The 24,457-nt window shown below is 40.0% G+C and overlaps 1 protein-coding gene across 4 annotated transcripts in view; it reads right to left on the minus strand.

Moving 5' to 3' along the window:
* The window catches only part of Itsn2 (intersectin 2), a 112,761-nt gene that overhangs the window by 24,144 nt on the left and 64,160 nt on the right, over positions 1–24,457 (minus strand). For 3 of the 4 annotated variants that reach the window (XM_050125828.1, XM_050125829.1, XM_050125827.1), the window contains exons 20-28: positions 21,316–21,491; positions 20,879–21,023; positions 19,268–19,470; positions 17,478–17,542; positions 15,661–15,827; positions 12,599–12,644; positions 12,396–12,517; positions 10,735–10,831; positions 10,140–10,331 (exon numbers count right to left, since the gene is read on the minus strand). In XM_050125828.1, coding sequence (XP_049981785.1) covers positions 10,140–10,331; positions 10,735–10,831; positions 12,396–12,517; positions 12,599–12,644; positions 15,661–15,827; positions 17,478–17,542; positions 19,268–19,470; positions 20,879–21,023; positions 21,316–21,491 — 1,213 coding nt within the window. Of the gene's footprint in view, positions 1–4,092; positions 7,211–10,139; positions 10,332–10,734; positions 10,832–12,395; positions 12,518–12,598; positions 12,645–15,660; positions 15,828–17,477; positions 17,543–19,267; positions 19,471–20,878; positions 21,024–21,315; positions 21,492–24,457 lie in introns of those variants that run through there. The other variant, XM_050125830.1, reaches the window with a different exon arrangement.

The following is a 24,457-nucleotide window of genomic DNA, read 5'->3' on the forward strand; positions in this document are numbered from 1 at the left end:
GTATTTTTCTGAAGCCTACTGAGTTGTACATCAAGCCGCAGGTTGGTTATTTAAATGCAACTGTATTGAAATGTTTTAGAACATAAGAAAGCTACCACATAATAACAGCATTCTAGAATGTCCCCAAAGCAAGCTTATTGATATGTGCAAAGGCATATGTTTATAATTTATTTTCATTTCTTAACCTGCTGTGAAAGATCATAAGCCTAAGACAAAGAGAACTTTTTTCTCTGTGTGTACTTACATGTGTGGCTTGTGAATGCATGCTCACATGTATGGCTGCACGTGTGTGTGTGTGTGTGTGTGTGTGTGTGTGTGTGTGTGTGTGTGAGGAAGTATGGGAGCCAGAGGTTGCCCATGAGCACCTTCCTTGACTTACTGAGGTGGAGCCTTTGCTGAACCTGGTGCCTGCAGATTTTCGTCTAGCAAGCCAGATGGATCCAGGGAAATCCCTGTCTCTGCCACCTGAGTGCTTGGAATGCAGTTCTTACGTGGTGCTGGGGATCTGATCTGTGGTCCTCACACCCATACATCTCCACAAAGACCAGGGCACTGGCTCTGTCCTTGGCAGTTACTTCCGGCTAGGATCTATGCACTTCCTACCCTATACGGACTGAAGCGATATGCTCTTTAGATTCAGACTTCAGGCAAGAGAATGGGCTCCTTCCTTGCACCTAATCCAGAAGTTTTGATTCTAACAATATGTAACCTACCTCTGACTAATGTAACTGAACCCTCTTGAATAGAGGACAGAGATTCTGTACTTGGCTGGCAGAGAAGGACTTCAGAGCTACCAGGTTTCTTAGGTTGGAAGGAAAGGCAATGGTAAGCAGTGTCTACACGGCATTCACTGGGTACCAGGGGCAGACTATACACCTGACCTGGTGTGACCCTGAACTGATTCTGGAGGAAAAAGGACTTAGAATAAATACTCTGAATTTCAAACATCCCCAGGCACTGCAAACAAAACCAAGATGACCTTTACTTCCCTTGAACCCTGTGTGTCTTAGTGACATAATCAGCCCTTTATGCACCCTCTACCCTGGCACACAATTAGCTACTTGTGTGCCTTGTAGCTACTTGCTGCAGCACTTTGCACCAGTACTCAGTCACCCAGCACTGCCCTGGGCAGAGGGCTTCATAAAACTATCCTTCCTTAGTATCACAAGCTGCCTACACACCTCTCACCTCCCCATGGAATATTCTTACAGTTCTATCTCCAGCGTCCACTATTCCGTGACTGAATCCCAGCACTCAGGATTCAGAGACAGGTGGCTCTCTGTGAGTTCAAGGCCAGCCTGATCTACAAAGCGACTTCCAGGACAGCCAGAGCTACATTGAGATACCCTGTCTTGAAAAAAAAAAAAAAAAGGAATGGCCCATAGGCCTTAACACTTCACCAAAGAGAGGCTATAGCCAGGATGTGATAGCACACCTTTAATCCTGGCAATTGGGAACTCCATGAGTTCAAGGCCAGCCAGGGCTACTTAGTGAGATCCTGCCTTGAAAAAGGGTGCTGTATGCCATCTATCTTCAGGGAAATGCATATTAAAACAAGATACCAACACACGCATTAGCTTGGCCAGAAGTCACAACATAATAGCAAATGCTGGCACAACAAAAGCTCCTTCATTGCTGGGGGAAGCGATGCATAGCACTGTGACTTTGGAACAGTGTGGTTGTTACAAGACAACATGCTACATGATCTGGAAACTGAAAACACGGCATAGCCAAACAATACAATTTTAACTTGGCTATAAAAAGGAAAAATGCATCAATACATACTACAACATAGATGTTATACGAAGTAAGCCAGTCTCTCTCACACACACACACACGCACACACACACACAAAAACCATGTTTGTCCAGAACAGGCAAACAGATGAAGACAGAAAGTGGTTTAGTAGTTTCCTGGGGCTAGGGACTGTGTAGGTGGTATGTCCAGAATGTGTGTGTGTGTGTGTGTGCGTGCGCACACATGTGTAGTTACAGGAAGGTAGGAGAGAAACAATTTAAAAGTTTTTTCTCCTGAGGTGATGAAAGTATTTTCTAATTGATTATAGCAATGTCTGCATGACTGTAACCACACTAAACCACTGAGCTGTGCGCTCTACAGACGTGTATGAATTACACCTCAGTCAGATGGCAATTCTGTGCAGCCTTTTCTTTTTGGATGCTATTGCTACAGGCTCTAGCTGTCTTCTTCCATCCTTGCCTCTTCTCTGTGTGTATTTTTCCTCTCTTTACTGGCACAAGCAATGTGTCCCACCAGACCTCACAGCTCTAAAGGCAGTGGAAGCATCAGCATGGGATTCACAGCATGGACTCAGAAGCCAGATCACTAAGACACTAAGCCAACTTGTCCCTTATTGTGACTGGAGCCCTTTTTTGTTTTCCCATCTGTAAAAATGAAAGAATGAGTTACTTTGTTCATGGATCTTAGAAAAGTATCTGATGAGTCCTTCCTTTTTTTTTTTTTTTTTTTTTTTTTTTTTTTTACCAGTACCACAATGGCCCAGGCAGAATTCCCGTCTAATAAAACCTGCTGCCTGCCATGGGACCTCTCACTACTCAGTCCTTAGCTGAGGATCTCATGTAAGTCTGAGCCTCTCTCTAGGGAGCCTCAACTACTTCTAGTGTTCTGGTGCTGCCCAGTCCAGAGTGGTGCCCATTCCCAGCCGATGCCTATCCAATGCTGGGCATCTAGATTGTATCTTTTGTATCTGGACAGCCCATAGGTGCTTTGTAGTAAAACCAAACCAACCCAACTCACCTTCCGTCCCCCAGCTCTGGATCCACACATGGCACAGGTACCCTGTTATCCCATTCTGCCACTCGGCATACAAATCTGGGACTAGCCAAGAGTCTCCTCTCACGTTTCATCAATGCCTAACTTCTACCAGTTTCCCCTGAGAGCTTTTACACATTTTCTTCACCTCTGCTCAATACCAGAATCTGGAAAACATCCCATGCTCAGGCTACACCAGGACTCAGAAGTTCTTTAGAGCATTTCTTGTCATCCCACAGAGTCAACCTAGAGAGTTGTAGCAGCCGACCATCTCCAGAACCTCTACTCTCCCGGCTGGCTTCACAGTCCCACCCCTGCAACGCTGAGTGCTTGTGACCACACCTGCCTCCAGTCAGGCTTACTCCTGCTCATCTCATGGGTCTGCCAGCTGCTGCCTCCACCTAGCAGGTCTTCCCTGCCCACCATTCTAAGGTCCAGTAGGTATTTCTCCTCTTCTCTCCTCAAAATGCAGGGGAACACATCTGCCACTGTGCTCAGACTCTTAAATCATGTGCTTCTGCCCTCACCCCATGACAGTGCCATGCTACGACATCCTCACTCTCATTCACCATCACCTGCACTGGTGTTCGGCTTGACCTCATGCAAATAAATACTCTACACATATTAGCAGGACAGCTTTGCAGAGAAAGGATTTGGAAAAGATGGTGTTTATGCTAAATTACATTTGGGTACATTATTTTTATTTCACCAACTTGGTTACCAAATGTAGTTCTCTGCTATAGAGGTCCAGTACATGAGAAACTCCTGAAGTTTCTTTATTGGCCTCCTATTTACACTATAATGTCTCCTAAAATTCTTTCAATAGTTTAAAAAAATTGTGGAAAAAAAACTATAAATAAAATATTCTGCCAGGTATGGTGATGCATGCCTTTAATCCCAGCACTTGGGAGGTAGAGGCAAGTGAACCTCTGTGAGTTCAAGGCCAGCCTGGTTTATAAAGTGAGTTCCAAGACAGCCAGGGATATACAGAGAAACCCTGTCTCAAAAAAAAAAAAAAAAAGAGAAAAAAACAAAACAAAACAAAAAAAGAAAGAAATATTCCTATTTTCCTTAATTATACTATCTTACTTCTCTATGTAACAGCATAACAAAATAAAAGTATCTTTTGCTTTTGAGATATGTATGATTATCTCAAATTATATAAATCTTGACCATTGATCTGTACCCTGAGATTAAATTAAGAGAAAAGAGGAATTCCAAAGACATTAAATCACACTTATATCTAAGCAATTAAAATAAGCTTTAAAAGGATACTTCAAAAGAAATACACAATACAAGTAATGGAGTTTGTGTTCTTTTAATAAACACACTTGCATAGTTATATTACAATTGTGTAAAAATAAAAACAGATTATTTCATGCCAAGCGTGCCCAGCATTTGCACAATATCAATACCTTTAATACTATAGTTTTCAAGACACACAAAATAAAAATTTAAGGCAAATACATCACTTTGCAACAATTTAATAATTTATTACATTACAGTAGCGTCACAGCAGCATGTAAGAATGCCACCCTAGGCAAAGGGTCTCAGTGCTCCCACCAGCTATTTACAGGAACTCATAACTTGGTAAACTCATTCTAAGAAAACTTGGCAGATAAAGCTTTGGCCTGGACTTCATTTCTTTCTTGCATTTCCTTACCCCCATCTCTTTCTTTTGAGCTCTAGCTCCATATTGTATTTTAAAACAGTTACCGTTTTAAGTGTTGCATTATTTCAAAATAGTCAAAGATTCAGAGAAAATATATAATCGATAGGATAATTTTTAGTTTCGATTTTCTAGAATAACAGTTTGGCTGTAGCCTTCCCCTCACACTGCTGTCAAGTTCAAGCACATATTTTAGAAGTGCCTGCCACACAGTGTGACCTTAACCAGGCATTCCTGCAAGTTCCAACTGATTGGTTCCATTCCATTCCAATTTGTAAATTATGCCTCCAATAAGCTCTTTCCTTTTAAGCAACAGAAAGCTGCCTTAAGCAAATCAGGAAGAGAGCAAACACATGACTGATAAGGTATTGCAACAGATTGCATGCACTTGTAAGAGCGATTTAAATGATTATACGTCATACAATTTCCTTCCTTACAGCTTCCTATCAAACACATGACAATATACCCACCCAGGTAGTATCTGGTTAACACAGTAAATTTATTTTCTAGACTGACATTTACTTTGAATGATGGGCCAGTGTGTGACTTAATCCACAGGTATCTGATGAACATATTATTTTCAGATTGATCATAGATGCTGAGTTTAACCTAAGTGCCATTTCTAGTAGTCTACTCTTAGTGATGGAGAAATCAAGTGATTTGACCTATAAAAATACTTTTGGAAAGATTTATCAGTATAGTAGAAAGCCCAAAATAAAAAATATAACAGAAAAAAGGGCTTTATGGAACAACGCAGATAATTAGCAGCGCTTGAATTTCTGACCTTGGCTTATACAGCAGCTGTCCACACACTGAATTCAAGGATGTAAAGACAGAATGTTGAGGAGATAAAAAGCAAGTTCGGGTAATCCATATACTGTGGAAAAGTCAGTTTGGAATCAGTCTTTGCACTGTTTCTTAGTGACTGCAGGCAATTCTCTTACCCATCTATAAATGGATACTATTGCTTTCCTATGAATGTCATTTAAAATACTGTTATGATGGCAAATGCTAAAATGGAGGTGGTTTAAGAACTTTAGCAGAAACCCCCACCCCTGGGAGCACACATACATATCTCCCAACATTGCAATAGTGGGAAGTTTTCTAAACCAGATATTGGAGCTTTGTAAAGTTGTAACTAAGTTGTTGGTTCTTTCATGATTTAGGTAATGTACAATTGCAATAATTCATTCATAATATATAGGCACATTAACATAAATATTGCACAAAATATGCCTTTAAATGAAAGTCAGAGGTATAAAAGCATGTTTCATTTTCTCAAAGAACTCGATGAGGAATAAGACTCTGTGATTGTATATACATTTATCTGACATTTCTCAAACAGTAGATTGCACTGCAATTTGTAAACATTTTAAAATGCATAAACTGCTCATTGATTTTCAAATACGGTTTAATACTGTATTAGAATTCTTTTTCATTTCAGCTAAGTGCTCTCATACATACTAGTTTATAATAATGTCTATTTTGTTAGAGTGCTTTCCATTCAAGGAAAGAGGTAAAATCCTACGTCAAAGGAGCCAGCGTGGGAGAAGAATATTAGCCAGGAAAGTATGGATAGCAACATCAATATGCTAGTCTCAAAGAAGCCTCATGGGCATAGAGGAATGCCAGCTCTCACATGCCCTTACCATTATGGGTCCTTGGCTAGAGCTTTCAAGCCTGCTTCAGGTCTGGCACAACCTCTGCAAGGATTCCTTATGATTTTTACTAAATGCATTATGAATGCCAACAGTGCCATTTTCTATACTAGGGTAAGTAGTCACCTGACTACAAGAGATAACGTAAATTCTACTTTAGAATATAGTCAGATATAAGTGCTCTAAGCTAGGGGAAGTTTCTCACCCACAGACAATGATGGACATTTTCCATTCTTGAAAGCAATCGATGTTTATGTCATCAATAAAGCAGTAACTGTGCTGGAGCACAGATCTGCATCCGAGAGCACCTGAGACCCTAAAGGAGCTGCCCGAGTCCTCCACTCATCCTTGGGCAGTGGAGACAAACCAGACATGCACTGCTCTGCACACAATGGCCAGAGCACACCACTTTCATCTTCTGTGGGACAAGGGAAGTTCCTCCAATGTTATTGCTCCTACTCAGATTACATAGAAACATACAAAAGGCTATTTCCATTCTTGGCTTTCAAACAAACCTGACTATTGGTACTTAGAATGGCATATTAGAAAGTAACAAACAGTGATTATTTAAGGGCAAATCACAGATTGAGCCAATTATGGACTCTTGTGATTAGGATTATATCAAATATAATAGCAGAACATAAGCAAACATCACCTGAATTCCATAATGAATATACAATTTGCAACAGCATTGGAAAAGCATGGCAGCCCATTCCAAACCAGACAGAACAGTTTGTGCAAATAGTGGGTCTTTGTGTGTTTGCACTCCCACCATGTAAGGGCAAACTGAATATGCATGCTAATGACCTACAATTGCCAAATTAAAAAAGGAAGAAAAATGCTAAAGGATGCCAGAGTGAGCAGCAGGGAAAGCCACACAAAGACCCACTATCCTTGAAATTGTTACAAATAAATTTTAACTGTAAATTAGAAACACAAATAAATAATCACAAGTGGCTCTAACATTCAAGCGAAGTAAACGAATTGTGTAGGAGATATTTGATCAGGGCTGCCTGCCCTGCCTCCACGCTAGAGTCAAACTTGGATAGTGGGTCTCTGGGGTGCTTTCACAACTGGAAGACAACATTGGGTCCTAAAAAAAGAAAATGAGGAATAAAATGAACATAATGTAAATTAGATGGGTGAGAAAAAAATCTAATAGTCACATGCAACATCAACTAAATAAATCTGAACCACAAAAATCCTCAACCTTAAAAAGTCCCAATTGTATAGTAAAATGAAAATAGTGTTTATAAGGGCAAGAGAAACAGAAATGATAGTCTGCAGTTTAACCAGCACTAATGCCTCAAGGACTCTTAATAACTGATTCACTTCTCGGTATCTAAGTAGCTATAATAAGTTCTCAGATGAATTTGTGACTATAAGCCCGAGGTGTTTCTGGAACATATCCTATGGAAACTGTAGGCTTGTGCCAACTTATGTTTAGCGAACTTTCATAGCTACCAATACAAGGAATCTTGGTCATTTCTCAACAGCAATTTTGGCTCTTCAGTTGCTAATAAACAGCTATTTTGAGCAAACCAAACAGACATGCTGCTGGTTCCTAGGTGGTTTAAGCAGCTGTTTCATGGAAAACAGACTTTTCAGAGGGTCTATTTGGAAACTGTCCTGAGAGCTCTTTAATTTCATGATGGATGACGAACCTTTGCCATTCATTTAAGAAAGAAGCATTATTTTCAGATGTATTATTACAAAACCCCAGATATCTTAGCCCAAATCAGGGTAGTAGATAAGCTACAGAGAATAACTTTATAACAAAGAGCACTTTGAAACTATTCTATTTTGACCCAGTCCCTTGACAGTCCTATTTCCTCATCTCCAAATAGGTAAGACGATCAAGAAAATAACTGGTACTCCCTTCCATCCCCATTTGCCTTTCTAGCAAACTGTAACTCCTTCTCCTCTGGTCCAGTCAAATGTCCTGAGAAGCCTTCTGCAGTGACATGCCTTCCTCCTCACAGGGACTCAGGGATCTTTCCCAGGTATGTATTTGTATAAATATTCACTATGGCAAGCGTTGCGTTTATGTTACTGCTCCCAGCTGAAGTCCAAAGCTACTTAGAGCAAGTGTTGTCACTGACTATTGGGATTCTCAGTATGCGGTGGGCAGCTATGAGATGAATACACTTCTTCTTCTTTTTTTGTTTGAGACAGGGTTTCTCTGTGGTTTAGGAGCCTGTCCTAGAACTAGCTCTTGTAGACCAGTCTGGCCTCAAACTCACAGAGATCCACCTGCCTCTGCCTCCCAAGTGCTGGGATTAAAGGTGTGTGCTACCACTGCCTCGTTATGAATACATTTCTTGACTGAAGCAAATGACAACTTCATTTCTTTAAAACTGTGTAGACAATAATAAATGAAAGATTTCCCTTATATTTGTTCAAAGATTCTAGTTTCCTTATATTATTTCAAGGAGGGCATGAAGTCAGTCGCCTTGTGGAGCTGTGCTAACACAGCAGCCTGGTGTAGGAGGTCCTACTGTTTATGTATTGCTTTCCATGGTTAATCAAAAAAGAAACTGCTTGGCCTGACAGGGCAGAACTTAGGTAGGCGGAGAAGACAGAACTGAATTCTGGGAGGAAGAAAGCAGAGTCAGAGAGAGCCGCCGTGGAGCTGTCAGGTCAGACATGCTGAATCTTTCCCAGTAAGCCACGACCTCGTGGTGATATACAGATTATTAGAAATGGGTTAAATCAAGATGTGAGACTTAGCCAATAAGAGGCTAGAGCTAATGGGCCAGGTAGTAATTTAATTAATACAATTTCTGTGTGATTATTTCAGGTGTAAGCTAGTCGGGGAGCCGGGACAAACAAAGGGCCCCCGCTCTCCTTGCAACAGCAGCCTCTTGCTACAACGGCTGATTTTAAACCGGATTCCAGTTTATGATCCTTCTGAGTGCTGGGATGCTACCAGTGTACCATGCCTGGCTTCAAAGTTACATGTGCAATCTGACATGTGTCCTTGGTTAACCAATTCATGATTTCTGCATAATGTGTGTACCAAACAAATTTCAAATCCTGTTCTCTTAAGAATTAGAAACTGGGGACATGGATGAGGGGTGGAGCACCTGCCTATAGTTCATGAGGCTCTAGGTTCAATCAGCCCCCAATACCACCCCACTACTGCTACTACTACTGGAAGGAGGAGAGAGGAAGAAAGAAAGTAAAAGAAGAGAGAGGGAGAGAGAGAATTTTATTTGAGCATGGTAATACAGGCTTATAATCTAGGTACTCAGAATCAGAAACTGGAAGCAGGAGAATCAGGAATTCAAGATCATTCTCAGGCACAGAGCAAGTGTGAGATCAACCCCAGCTGCATTAAGACCAGTTAGTTTAAAAAAAAAAAAGTTCTCACAAGATAGGGTATTTTTCTAGGAGGTTTTTATATTTGAGGTAGATTTCTCTAGAGTAATGGCTTCCTTTCTTTTTCTTCCTCCCACCCCTGTCTCATTTGTATGTGTCTGATGTAACTGAGAAACTGATCTTGATTCATATATATTTTGTGGCATGAGACAGTTCTCTAAAGAATCACCTAGTGAGAGTTTTGCAAGCATGGAAATGGGTTAACTTTTACAAAGTGGGTAGTATATAAACACATAAAAAAATAAATGAATGGCATGTGTACACTAAAAGGACACAATGTGGGATAGGAAATTACAGTACCGGCTCCTTTTCATCAATCTGAGAAAGAGCACCAGATGCTGTACAGTGGTGGCGGTGGAAAAGGGGAGATAGATGCCATCACAGCCAAGAACCCACATGGGAAATTACACACTTTTATAAAGACAATAACTAACACTAAAGTCTGAAACTAGCAGAAAGCATTTATGACAAAGCAGGACAACTTTTGAGCTTGTAAACTGTTACCTTTTGGTTTTTCTTATTTGAAATAGTAACTATATCTTGTGTGAGCGCTAATATCTGATCTGGAATAGCAATGCATGCAATATGGCATATTAATGGTTTCATATCAGGTAAGAAGTAAGCAATTTGATGTTACTCACACTGTTGACTTGGGTCTGAGTCTGTTGTCATCTTAACATAGTTTGAAGGAAAGAGACCAGTCACCCCATTGATTTCTCCTTGCCACCAGTCAGGATCGTCCTTGTTCATAACATTAATCAGCTGTCCCTTGGAGAAACTCAGCTCGTCTTCATTATTTGCTGCATAGTCATACATAGCAATCACCTGACACACTACAAAAAAAAAAAAAAAAAAGAAAAATAATAAATTAAGCATTCCTGTAAGGATCAACCCTGTCCCTAGAGTTTAAATCATTACTAAATTCTAAAATCAGGCTAAAAATTTCCCTTACATGCTCTCTCCCTCCATCTTCTTTCCCAATCTCACAAAAACAAAAACTAAGCAATTGCAGGTACAAATCCAAGTGAACCACTTCACGTTAATATGACGGAACGACAATTTCACATGTCAAGGAGTAACAGAGTTCTGCAGGAAGATGTTCCCAGAGGCCCGCTGCTCTGAAGCAGAGGACAAGAAAGGCAAGTTTTCCGTGTCTTCAAAGAGCTAGCTAATCTAAGACACTCTGTGCTTTAACACAGTCTGTTAGACGAAATACAGGGTGACCCACTTTCATACCAGCATGAAAGGCAGGTGTGGTCCTCTCACTACTTGGACCCAGTAGCTTTACGTGGCTGGCAGGAAACCACCCCTTCTGTCGTTTTTTCCCTCTGGCCTATAAAATCAGCAAAAGAAACGTGTAATTAAAATATGAAATTAAAAACAACCATTGAGCTACAATTTAAAACTAAGAAAACCTAGGATTTCTATAATGACAAGTTAACCTTGCCCACATACTGGCCTTTGCACTTGACTCCTCAAGACAGAATCTATATCATTACTGGCAAGTGTCTTAGTTTACCTACAAGGCTTGGGAACATCAAATGTAGCACTGTGACTTATGGTGGGTGCTCCTTGTCATACTGTATCAGCTTACTCTGATGAGAGGGCTGGAGTCATGTGTTCACCATATGAACAATCAATCATACCCATGTGGAAAAGATCCAGTTAAAAACTCCAACACTAGGGCTCCCACAAATCTTCTCGGGCTGGCAATAACTCTGTGTTGTTACAGATTATTTCCAGGGAAGGTCATGCTGCCCCCTGCTCTGCTGGAGAGGGACACCTGTTCCACTTTAGAAACCCCTTGTTCTAACCTATAGGCTGATTTAGTCTGTACTGTTTCATAATGACAAACAGTGAGGACAACAGCCTCAGTGAGTACTAAGAATCTCTCTTATGAACTACCAAATTTGAGAGCAGTCTTGGGGACTAGTTATGGAACTTCTGAACTCACCATTGGCCTTTTAGATCAACATTAAACAACTGGAAGATTCACTACAGTATGCATCTCAAAGCATTCTGAAAATGCCAGTTATGGAAGTCGCTAGAGATCTTCCAATTAAGAGTTCTCTGGCTATTCTGTCCAAATAACAGTTTAAAGAGATCTTCCCAGAGCCTTGCAAGTTCAACTTAACTGTTAAGGGTATAGATCGCTGAAAGTACACCCTGGAGCTTCATCAATAATCAAGAAGTCATTAAAGCATATCTGGAGGGTCATGTTTCCCATTTAGTCCATCCAAAGGTGGCTATTGAGGGGCTGAGTCAAGAACGTATCAAATCTGCACATCTGTTCACTGCATGCCAGAACTAAGTTATGCCTCGCCTCCCATCATTTCCATCACATGTAAACTTATATAAAAACATTATTTCTCTCATCATCTCTTAACCCTAATGTGCCTTTAGGTTAGCAAGGAAAATTAGATAAGAAAGAAAGCATGTGCCAACTGTTAACATTTTTGGGAAAAACTATGTTCATCTATGTCTGTACTGTTTCCTTGCACTGCTGTTTCCAAGGCCTAAGACTTAGGGGGTGAGTGCAACAGCTGTCTACTGGGAAGTATTTTTCTCAGCACACAGCTGGGTCTTTTCTTTTGAGGGGTACAGCAAGGTCAGTGTCCCATGCAGAGTTAACGGTATGCTTTTTCCTTTAAGAGAAGGACCTATGGCCTAGTGAGTGGTGAACTGGAAAATGATTATGTTGTTAGAGAAAATTATTCTTTAAACTGTTACTTATAGGTCTATAAACTACGTTCAAAGCAGCAGAGACTCGGGGAAATATATGTAAATGCTGACTGATCACCTCTAAGTGTTACGACTCGGGGGTGACTTTTTTTTTTTTTTTTAACTGACTCTGTCTTTTTTATGAGCCTGCATTTTTACCTGGCAAAGAACATTACCTGTAGCTCTCCTTGCCACCACCCACTTGTGTTTTTCTTTAAGATTAATATTAACTGCCCTGGTGCAAGGCTGAGCTGCTCAGCACCGGAAGCGGCATATGCTGAAGTCACTTGCGCAATCTCTGAAAGGAAAAAACAGAAGTGTGGATCCAAGACTACGGCAGGCAAACACCAGTCAGTTTTCAAGTCACTGTTCTACATACCAGGTTTTTTGTTTAATGTTCCTGATTTGCCAGCATTCCCAAAATTCTACAAGGAAAAAATACATTTTAAAAATTATTATTTTCAGCAATCCAGACATGACAATCTAGGTTTACTAAGAATTAAAGATTTCTAGTGCCCAAGATTCTTGTTTCTTTAAATGAAGACCAAAGTGACAATAAACTTTGTGTTAATCAAACACTGAAGAATCCGACCCTGAAAGAGATCTGGTCTGCTGACAGAGTGTTTTATAAACAAGTAGCTGACACTGTCACACACTTACACGACAGAAAGAATTCATTTTACTTAACTTTCATGACATTAAACATGGCTGTCTGGAATTACTGGTTTGGTTTTGATTGCTGTGATGAAACACCATGACCAAAAGCAGCTTGGGGAGGACAGGGTTTATTTCATCTTACACTTCTAGATAAGAGCCCATCGCTGAGGGATGTCAAGGCGGGAACTGGGAGAGCCATGGAAAGTGCTGCGTCTCATAGCCTTTTCATCCTGCGCTCCTGTACCAGGACCCAGCCCAAGGGGACCCCAACCCACAGTGACCTGCTCCCAAATTATTAATCAAGAAAATGCTCAAAAAGTTTGTCTAGGCTGATCTGACTGGGACATTTTCTCAATGGGGCTCCCTCTCTCAGATGACTGACTACTCAGCTCATGGGCTAGCCTATATATGAAGGGGTTTAGCATTGATGCGAAGTCTATAAACATGTATTCTGGGATATGTGGAGACATATATGAGTTTTGTTCTTATTTCCTATAAGGGACCCTGACTCACCCATAGCTCTTGCTGAATAGTAGGCAACATTTATTTATTTATTATTATATTCTCCCTAAAATGACTGAATTTGATTTAAGAATAGGAAATTCCTATCATGGGCAGCAACTATAACTTCTGTTTGGCTTTAAAGGATAAACTGGGGATAGAATGTAGCTCAATAGTTGAGTGTCTGTCTGCTATTTAAGAGGTCCTTGGTTCAATCCCCAGTACTGCAAAACAACAAAAAATAAATTGAACTGATCATATTTATCATTTTTAGCAGTCCAAGTAAAAGAGGGAAAAGTAAGGAGATTTTCTTCTCCACTAGCATACACAGCAGCAGTGAGGGTCTGAAGTCAAACTAACATTTGTGAGTACACAGCAGGGCTTAACCACTGAGCCAGACCCAACCCCAATTTACCCTTGAAAGTCAAATACAAGTCACAGAACGTTTATTTCTAAATCAGATAAAGTCCTCTTAGAGAGAATACAGTCCTCAAAATCCACACTTTCAACAATGTGACACGACACTGTCATCTACTAGCATGCTGGGCCGCATACACAGTACACCACACCACATTCACCCACAGCACACCAACCACACCACATTCACACACAGCACACCAACCACACCACATTCACCACAGCACACCAACCACACCACATTCACACACAGCACACCAACCACACCACATTCACACACAGCACACCAAGCACGCTGCATTCACACACAGCACACCATCACACTCACACACAGCACACCACCAGATTCACACACAGCACACCATGCCATTGTGCTGCTCCTACCTATCATAAAGGTCTGTTGTGCCTGCTAGACCTTTCTGAAAGGGATAATATTTACAGACATTTGTCTTGCTATCATATAACAAAATGTGTCAATACAAGGAGCATCTGCATACCTCAGTGAGCTACTAGTTTCTAAGTACCGGTGAATGATGGTATGATTTTTCACACAAGTAAAGGGTCTATTAACTATGCAAAACATTTTAATATAAAATGCTTTTAATATAAAATTCAGAATTTTATATTAAAATGAAAAGAATTTTAATATAAAGTAAATAAATATTACTTTTATTTTTAAATTTAATATTTTATTCAACAAATAAAGGTATTTAATAAATTAGTAATTATTTTATATTTAATTATTAGAATAATAAATTTAAGTAACTAAGTAAGTTTTACAATTAGTCTATTTATTAGCACTAAATAAATATTAATAAAAATTAAAAGGATTAGAATATAAAAGCATTCACTGACATGACTCTAACTACTAGAGTTACAACTAATCTCTAACAATTCACCCTGCACCAGATTCTGATGTAGAAGAATTAGACTACCAAGAGACATCTACAGATATTAAAATACTTTTTACCCTCATATCTGCATGGGGTCTTATGTTCTTCATATATTTCAACCAAAAGAGAATACCAAATGCACTGAAGCTGAGCTTAGTGACAGACACCTGTAATAGCTTCATTTGGGAGGTCCCACATACCTCCCAAGACTAGGAGTTCAAGGTCTCAGATTTGTAGCAAACATGAAGACAGCCTGAGTTATGTAAGACCCATGTCTACCCCAATGATAAAAAGATTACTTTTAGTGTAAACCAGATTGAATATAGAGACATATATGGGGTCTTTCCTCACTTAACATAAAAGCAACCATAAAAGGTTCACAGAAATAAAAATTATACCCTTCTGTTCACTGAATAGTTTTCTTAAAAATTTGAGTTATTTTTTCACAAAAGTTCCTTATATTTTCAGATAATGAATTTAGTAATTTAAAATGAGTAAGTGTTTAAGCAATTTCAGCTTTAATTTCTAATATGGTAAAGATCACTGAGGTCTGACTCATATACTTAACCCCTTTGAGGGGCCCCTGATCCTCTTCGATAGCCGAAGGGTCCACATTACAGCAGAATGGGGTGTGTGGAAGCAGCGGGAACTGCAGAATGTGGACACGTGGAGTTAGGGCTGGTGCAGACTCCTGCCAGGTGGCTCTTCTAAGTTCTGCAGACTCTGAAGCCAGTTCTTTGTGTCGGTGACCATTAGGCTCAGTTTTATCAATGGCTCATGCTCTACTTACTCTGTGAATCCTGTGCCCCGTATCTTCTAACTGGAACTCCAAAATAAAACCCATGTGGTCAGAGCTACTTTGAGCAGTTTCCTTGTGGTGAAAGCAGCAAGACGACAACTGTAGATCTCCGTATTAGTGTGAACATGGATTGGTAACAATGGAATGCTTTTATTTTAACACAAAGACCATTACCTCTTGATCTTTTGGTTTGACATAGTTGGAAGGGAAGATTCCAGTTCTCTCTCCAATACTTCCTGTCCACCACTCTCCATCTTTCTGGGTCACCAATATTTCTTCACCTTCATTGAAAGTCAAATCTCCAGGCTCTACACTTGAGTATGGATAAAGTGCAATGTACTCTGTGGGAACAAGGAAAGGCAACGGTCTGGACTTTAAGACTACAGATGTAAAAAAGAAAGTGACCTTGAGCCTTACAAACTTCAAACAAGGTCTTTAGGCAGAAAACCGAACCAAAGCAATAATTTAATAATTGTCTAGGTGAAGGCTAACAAACGTTATGAAGTGCTTTACAGTTTTTTCAACTGCTGTTATTTTGTTAAAGAAAAGAAAGGCTATTGCTTAGGCTGTAGGGACAGTGGGCTGTGCTACAACAAGACTATCAATAGTCAATCTTTTGTTTGTTTTGGTTGAGAAACTATCACTATGTAGCTTGCCTCCACTAGCTTGGAACTCACAGAGATCACCTGACCCTACTTTCCCAGTGCTGAGATTAAAGGTGTGCCCATTTTGTCAATCTTTTTTTTGGGGGGGGGGTAACAAAGAATTATCCCAAACTACAAACATATAGTATGTCTACAAATAATGGAACTGAAGCTTACTGGGAGTGCTACTTGGTAATAATGGAGTCAAAATGATCTCTTAAACCTTTCATGTAAAATACACCCTAATCTTTGTTCTTTAATTGTTCTGTACACAGTTACGAAAACATTAAGTTCTGCTACACGGCTCCAGCTCCTAGCATACTGCTTGGCTCCAAGCAGATTCTAGATGAATCTCTGTTGCTGAATGACCTCATGGAATAGATAGGTCTGCAGTTTTATACTGTCTTTGATTCTCGTTCCTATGGTTACTACTACTTTGAAGAAACAACATTTGTGTTTTAGAAGTCTATTTATTTATTTAGGTTTTTTGAGACAGGGTTTCTCTGTAGCTTTGGAGCCTGTCCTGGAACTCACTCTGTAGCCCAGGCTGGGCTCAAACTTAGTGATCCTCTGCCTCCCGAGTGCAGGGATTAAAGGTGTGAGCCACCATTGCCTGGCTAGAAGTCTTTTCATTTTTCTATTTTTATGTATATTTGTCAACACAGAATCTGGTCTTTTGTCAGAAACATACTTTGAAACCTACTTATTCTCACTCCCAGTCACTCTGCCTAGCTGGTTTACTACAACTACAAGGGTTACAAGGTCTAAGAAAAATCACAGTAAGGAAGAGCACCCAAGCACTCCTAAACTCCTCTCCACACTCAGTCTGCAGTGCAGATATGGAGCCAGCCTCTCTGGGGACCTCATTTCCTAAGTTGCAAGGTCATGCTTGGCTCATTCTCTTCAGTCTGTGAGAAGCCCTTCCTCATTCTTTGCCACTGTGTTGGGATTATAGGCACGCACCGTCACGCTTGATTAGTTTTATTTACAATGTGCGTGTGTGGTTTCTACAGAGGCCAAAAAGGGCACCAGAGCTGTAGTTACAGGCAGTTGTAAGTACTCTGATATGGGTGCTAAGAACTGAATGTGGGTCTTCTGCAAAATCAGCAAGCGCTCTTAACCACTGACCCATCATCCCAGCCCCTGTGCTGAATTTCTGTAGGCCCAACTCTAAATATGCTAAGAATTTTCAGCCATATATTTTCTGTATCTTCAATATTCATATGACGTAAGGAGAAGCAGGTTTTCTTAATTTCAAAAACATCAAAGAACTAGAAATGGAGAACAATGTATGTTCAAATAATAACTAAGATAATTCCTGTTTAATACAAATTGTCCAGAGCTTACCTTCTCCAGCTGGATAGGCTGTGGAGGTAGGTTTCTTATTTACAGCCGCATATAAAGCTTCTGGCCTAGCAAATTAAATGGAGAAATAAGACAGATTCACACACGCAGAGGGCAGAAGCACAAGAAAGGTGAGCTTAAGACTTTAACAGGGTTAGCAAAATCTAGGGTTCCCTCAATTAAACTGCCATCTCTGCACACAGGAATAGTCCTATATACCAAATCCTCCTACACCAAGACCTGTCTAATTATAAACCACTACATTTTAAAATAACTTCAATAAAATATAGCTTTTGCTCTATATGGAATGTAACTAACAGACATCTGCACACTAGTAAGTGGACAGTGTTTTGAGAATGTTATTATTTGATTAGAGTTTACTGCATCTTACAATATAAAAATAATATTTAAAAAATCTCATAATAGGTAAATAGTAATTTTCATGTTAATACAGGAGGCTGGTTTCAAAAGTTTAGAAGAACTACCATGTTCAAGATCTAGATACCCAGGGGATACAGAGGACTCCCCAGGACCTGCAACTGAATTATGGGGTGGCACAGAGGGAACATTACTAAACCTCACAATGGGACTGCCTTGCTTAATTCTAATGTCTCCATTGGTGCAGGCTTTGCTTGCTCTTTTTTTGTGGTATGTGTTTTGTTTGTTTTGAGACAAGGTCTTCCATGTTGCCCATGCTGGTTTTTGAACTTGTAAGATCAAGAAATCCTCCTGCTTCAACTTCCTAAGTTGCTGAACCTATAAGCCTGTATACCCATGCCCAGCTCTGCTGCAGGCTTTTAAGTAACATGACTTGTCTCTTAGAAAGGATCAGTAATTGAACAGAAATTTATGGGGGAAACGGCCTCTAAAACATTTAAACCTAATCTATTTTTTGCTTATGCTTTCTTCTCTGTAGTATGTTATAGAATAATACAATAATTGTTATAAAGGGTCTCTCATAGAGATGCTAGGCATGTATTGTGATTTCTATACTTCATCCAACCAAAATTCCAGTCAACCCGAGCAGCTCATTTCTACATCTGAACTAAATACTGACAAGCAGACATGCAGCACCAAAGAGCTTAATTTGTCCATTTAATTCTTTCATTTAATCAGAAATTGGAAGATAATACAGGCTGGTGAAAATAGTGCAACTAGGACATAAGCTTGACACAGGGGACAGTTACCCACAGCTAACATCTGTGCCTACTGCCGAGTTAGAGCCAGCTGGCAATCTGACATCCCAACAGACTTAAGATTTCAGTCGAGTTATTTTTTGGGTTTTGCATATTTGTGATTTCATTCTTTTGCTCACTCATGCTCTCCTGTCCTCATTCATTAAGCTAAGATGACTCAGTAGCTACTATGTACTAGTATTATAGTAGATACGAAAAAATGGATCAAAAGAGACAAATTATAGCTTCATGAGCTGATGACTTAATTAGGAATATTGGTCAAAAAAGTCAGTAACTATGAAGACATATGCTATGAACAATAGGGAGGTTATGCTTAAAGAGCCCTAGAGGTTCAGGCATGACCCCAGTAAAGAATCCTTTAAATATTGAAAAATTTCAGTAAACAGTGGAGAAATGCTTCAAGTGAAATGAAAAGTAATTTTTCTAACTGGTCTTATGATAAAAAGAAAACAAAAGTCTAGAAATCGAGTGTTTTGAAACCTTCACAAATTTGAAATGGTTAAAGTGAAAGATCCTAACGCAGACACAACATGTGAGTTTCTTCCATGCTAGGAATCACCACCACCCACACTGCACGTAACACACAGAGGTGCTTACTCTCGCTTTACTTCACTCCCAGGAATGATCTTGACGTAAGATTTGGGGAACCATCCTCTTCCTCCATGTACCTCCCCAAACCACCAATTTTCTTGCTGCTCCAGGACAGTAATGACGTCGTGCTTTGAGAAGTTCAAATGGTTCTCTTTCTTTGCCGTCCAAGAACAAAGGGCCTGAGCTTTCAGGTTTTCTACAGCCTGCCCCTAGGACAGAAAGCAACCAAAAGTTAACAACGGATCATGGTAACCACGATTTGTGATTCCTAGCATATAACAGAGAGCATATTAACCTGGTCAGTATATAAACTTAAAATGACACTGATCCCCAGTCCTCCAGCTTCCAATGGCTTCTAACTGCTGTTGGTAACCCTGTTGCCCAAGGACTAGAGACCTGGTCATGCTTAGCATCTCCCTTGCTATTCCCTCTTAACAACCAGGACCCCTTCCCTTCCCTCACATCATGCTCACTGCTTTCTCACTTCCCACAAGCAATAACACGAGTCCCTCCCAGGCTGACTCCTTTCTCCCTCCCACCTCCCACAGCAGTAAGGGCATGTCACTGCAGCAAGCTTTCCCAGATGCAGGTCACTGTTTACCCACTGAGCCATCAACCTGGTCACAGTGTTAAAAGTGTAAGCTTCTCTCAAAAACTTTGGTTTTTTTCACTGCCAAATTGTCTAGTACTGGATTACCTACTTTATTAAACCCCTAACCTCTCTAACTGCTTATCTTAAAATGTTACTTGTAGGCTGATATTTTACTGATTGAGACAAAGTCTTGGTAATATAGCTCAGGCTAGACTTAAATGCTTTATGTAGCCAAGGCTGGCTTGAGAATCTCAGTCCTTCAAGTTCAGCCTCCTACGTGCTGGTGGTATACACCAACACCATGTCTGGTTCAACCTGACTTCTTCACCCTTTCCTCAAGAGTTGTGTAATCTAACTACACTAAGCACAAGTTTCATTTCTTCCAATAACTCTAACTTATGTACCTCAGTGACCTTCCTCACAATGCTCTTTCACTAGAGAAACTTCTAGGTTTAGTGAAGCCTTACTTCTGTTTGAGGGTCCAACTTGAACACCTTCCCTTCAGGAAGCATACACTAATCCTCACAGATCAGCTGAGATGCCCTCTCATCTCCAAGCCTCAGAACTTTGCACACACATTTATTATAACATTTCTCATGCTTCACAGCCATGTGCATGAAAATGATTCCTTTATTAGGTTATAACTACTTAATAGAGAGTTTTAGCTAACTTATGTTTTTCTTGAATTTTTAGCACATAATAAAATGCTGGAAATTATAACCATGTAGTAAGGATTTCTAAGGGAAGATGAAATTTGTATTTCAGGCTTTACTGTGATGAAGTCCACCATTTCTTTTTAGTAATACTAATGTGTCAAAGTATATATACCAAAGTACCAAGGTTCCCAGCCAAGAAAAAGCAATACCCCTCCCCAGTCCAATCCTCATGGAACTGAATTATTGAGCAAACACTGAGAATGTAACTGAATGCTATCGGCTCTGTTTAAGTGAGGGAAATATGGATGTCTATGTACGGAATCCAGAGCAAAGACAAGAATAAAATACACAGAACTACAGATAACATACCTGTCCATGAATGGGAGACACGGATCCAGGGGACACGGTGCGAGTAAAAGCTGACTTTTTTTGCCATGACGTGTTAACAGTAAGGTTTGAGAAAGATACATTTTGATAATCAGTCACTGATGCTGGTTGAGTTGAACAAAGTGGTCTGCAAATGTAAAACTTCAATATGAGTATACTTAGTTGGTTAGACCCTAGTGAAGTACTACCAGTTTACCCATGTGTCTAATACACACTGTGTTTAAACAGAATTTGTAGATAAAAAGAAATTATGCACTATGAGGTCATTTCCTATTTCAGGATGAAAATGGGAACAAAAGGCACTGTTGGCAGAGCCAGCCCAAATTAAAACTGTGATCAAGAATCAGGTTGACACAGCTATGCACTAGTATTCACGCACTGCAGAGCTGTATGAATCCCACTGTCAGCTCACAACTCACTGGGAAGAAGCTGAGGTAGCAGAGAGAGATCCTGTAGGAGGAAGTAAGGCCTTCTTAGGAGACGGAGCTTTTTCACTGGATGGCAATTTTTCTACATAGTTGCACGGAAACCAGCCAAACTTTCCCCGAAAGCTGCCATAAAGCCAACCAGGCTCTCCTACGGTTTTCTCATCAACCTATAGAAGAAAAAAAAGGTTTGGTGCTTACTCTCAGATTAAGAACTAAGTCCATCTGAAATAAAAAGGTATTTCCTACAAATTTTTAGGTTACTATTTCTTGACATGGACAAATTAGTTTTTAAAATTTTAATCAAAGTTAAAATATGAGGCCAGGTGTGGTGGCACATGCCTTTCATTCTAACACTCAGGAGGCAGAGGCAGGTGGATCTCTATGAGTTTGAGGCCAGCCTGGGATAGAGAGTAAGTTCCAGGTCAGCTAGAGTTACATAGTGAAACACTGTCTCAACAACAACAACAAAATTAACACAAAGTTAATATATGAAAATAAGTTACAACAAAAGCATCATCATATACAGTTTACATTGGAAAAACTTTTCCTCTACTCTATCTAATCTCTCTCCATCTATCTATCTATCTATCTATCTATCTATCTATCTATCTATCTATCTATCTATCTATCATCTATCTATCTATCATCTATATCTATCTATCTATCTATCTATCTATCTATCTATCTATCTATCTATCTATCTATCTATCTCCATCTGTCTCTATCTATCTACCTATCCATCTATATCTATCGCCACCTGTCTCTGCCTCCCAAGTGTTGAGATTAAAGGTGTGTGTATGTGTGTGTGTGTGTGTGTGTGTGTGTGTGTGTGTGTAACCAGAACTCTTGGTTGGCCTTAAACTTGTGGCAAGCCTCCTGTCCTGGCCTCACATGTGCTGGGGTCACAGTTCTGAGCATCAGGCCCAGCTGCAAGTACTATTTACAGTGCTGCTTCTCAGATTTGTTTTCTGTCTTTAGACATTATCTATTGGTTTTTGGATACAAAAAATATAAAGATTCACCTGTCTTTCACTGTGCTTTCTTACTCTTTCTGTATTGTTATATAGTTTTTATTGAAGTATAATTAACATTTATGTTCTATCTATGTCAATCTCTCACATCTGAGTTATACAGTATTTTGCTGATTACATTTCCTGTCCTACAAACATTCAATATCCTAGAGTTAGTCATTTTTGGGGACTTAGCTGAACTGGAAAACCTGTGGGTACTATTTTCTAAGTGATAAAAACCAATTTTCTTTTTTTCCCTCAAACACTTTCTTCCCCTGTAGTATAGTGGCTTCCCATCTCACCATGTCTCTTACACTTCTTTCTGGTTACTACCTTCAACACATATGGAACCTGAGTGTAAGCCTGGTTTCCTTGCCTCATGCTGTGCACTTCCTGAACAGGCCCACTTGCTCCCAGAGTTTGGCCAGTGCTCTTACAGAATAGAGTCCTAAAGCTCTTCTCTCAAGAGAGACTTCTTTTCCAAAGGAGATTAATACACTTTCAACTTCTAGCACAAGATCATCCACGGGGACCATCAAACTCAAGTCTAAGATTGAGCCCCTCTCCCTGGTCCTAGGCTACATTCTCCAAGCTGCTATTCCTCCTCTTCTTTTCTTTTAATGGTAGAAAAAAAGTGTATTTCGAGTTAGCCAGCTGGACTCAGTTTAGATGACCCCAATTCTGCTGACACATCCAGAGCCTCACAATGCAGAGCCAGCTGGACACAGACCTTCTCGCCATCAAGCCTTATGAGGATACTGACTTTAGCCACATCAATGTCACAGAGTTTCTTCACAGTTGGTTTGATGCAGTGCTTGTTGGCCTTGACATCCACAATGAACACCAGTTGTCTTGTCTTCTTCACGGCTGAGTCTGTGGTCGGGGGAGGGGGATCTGACCATGGCATAACGATCAAGCTTGTTTCTCCTGGGTGCACTCTTTCAAAGGTATTTGGGCCCCCTCCAGAGCCGCAGGGTTTTAGGCCCTGGAAGGTGCGTGAAATGCAGATTTTCTTTTTGAGGCCACGGATGGCTTTTGGCAGAAGCTTCTTCCTTCTTTGTTTCCGGCACCGGCTTCGCTTGCTGTTATTCTTACCATCAAAGACATAAGCCCCTGAACAAGTCTGTGTCTCTTATCTCTATACTATGTTGATAGCCAAACTGTTGACTTTGCCACTACACAATTTTTTTTTTAAATTCCATCCTCCATAAGCAATAGCAGCCTTTTGTTTTGTTTTGTTTTGTTTGTTTTTTGTATAACATCAACCATGATAATCTTTACTCACAATCAGATTTGGTTAAAGTGCTCTGGCCCAAGTAGTGCTCTCCCATTGAAACTGTTATAATCAACATGACCATACTGTATTATTTATGCACATGCATTTCTGCTAAGCCTGTCGTAACAGTATCACTATGTTACTGTATCTCTTCAGCTGTCTGAGTGCTCATCAACTCCACCTAGCACAGTACACACTTGCTTACTTCAGTGCAGCCAACCATCTCTCACCTCTTATTTTCTAAACCTTTCTACAATATACTTTTCTGCTGACAATGTTACATTCATCAAAACATGCAGGATCTACTAGGATTTTAAAATTCATTTTTAAAGTTAACATACAAAGAAGTGGGTTGTACCATGGCATTGCCATGCATAGATGTCATCTGCTGCATTCTAACTCATGTCCACCTCCCGTGTTCCACCTACTTCTACTGGCTCCTTCCTTTCCTCCACAATTTTTAAAAACAACTTTTTGGAGATGTAATTAACATAAATTTTATATTAAAGGTGTTAATGTAATATTTTGGCATATTTATATGCATTTCAAGATTATAAGGTACCCATCACCCCAGTTTCTTCTTGCTTCACCCTAAGTTCTGCTTCCTCACCATCCCTCCTGGGAAACACTGGCCTGCTTTATGTCTCTAAACATTACTTTGCATTTTCAACGAATAAACTCGTGTCATATTTTTCTTGTTTTGTTTGCTTCCTTACATGTAAATAAACTGTTTTTGGACCCATCTGATGTGGGATTTCCCTCTGTATGCTATGAATATGTTTTATCACCTTAAAATGTAAGAGTTAGCTAGGAATAGGCCTGAATCATTGGTCAAACACTGTTATAA

The sequence above is a fragment of the Alexandromys fortis genome, unplaced genomic scaffold (genome assembly GCF_014885135.2).
Source record: "Alexandromys fortis isolate MF-2015 unplaced genomic scaffold, M_Fortis_MF-2015_v1.1 scaffold_252, whole genome shotgun sequence".
In the NCBI taxonomy this organism is placed as follows: Eukaryota; Metazoa; Chordata; class Mammalia; order Rodentia; family Cricetidae; genus Alexandromys; species Alexandromys fortis.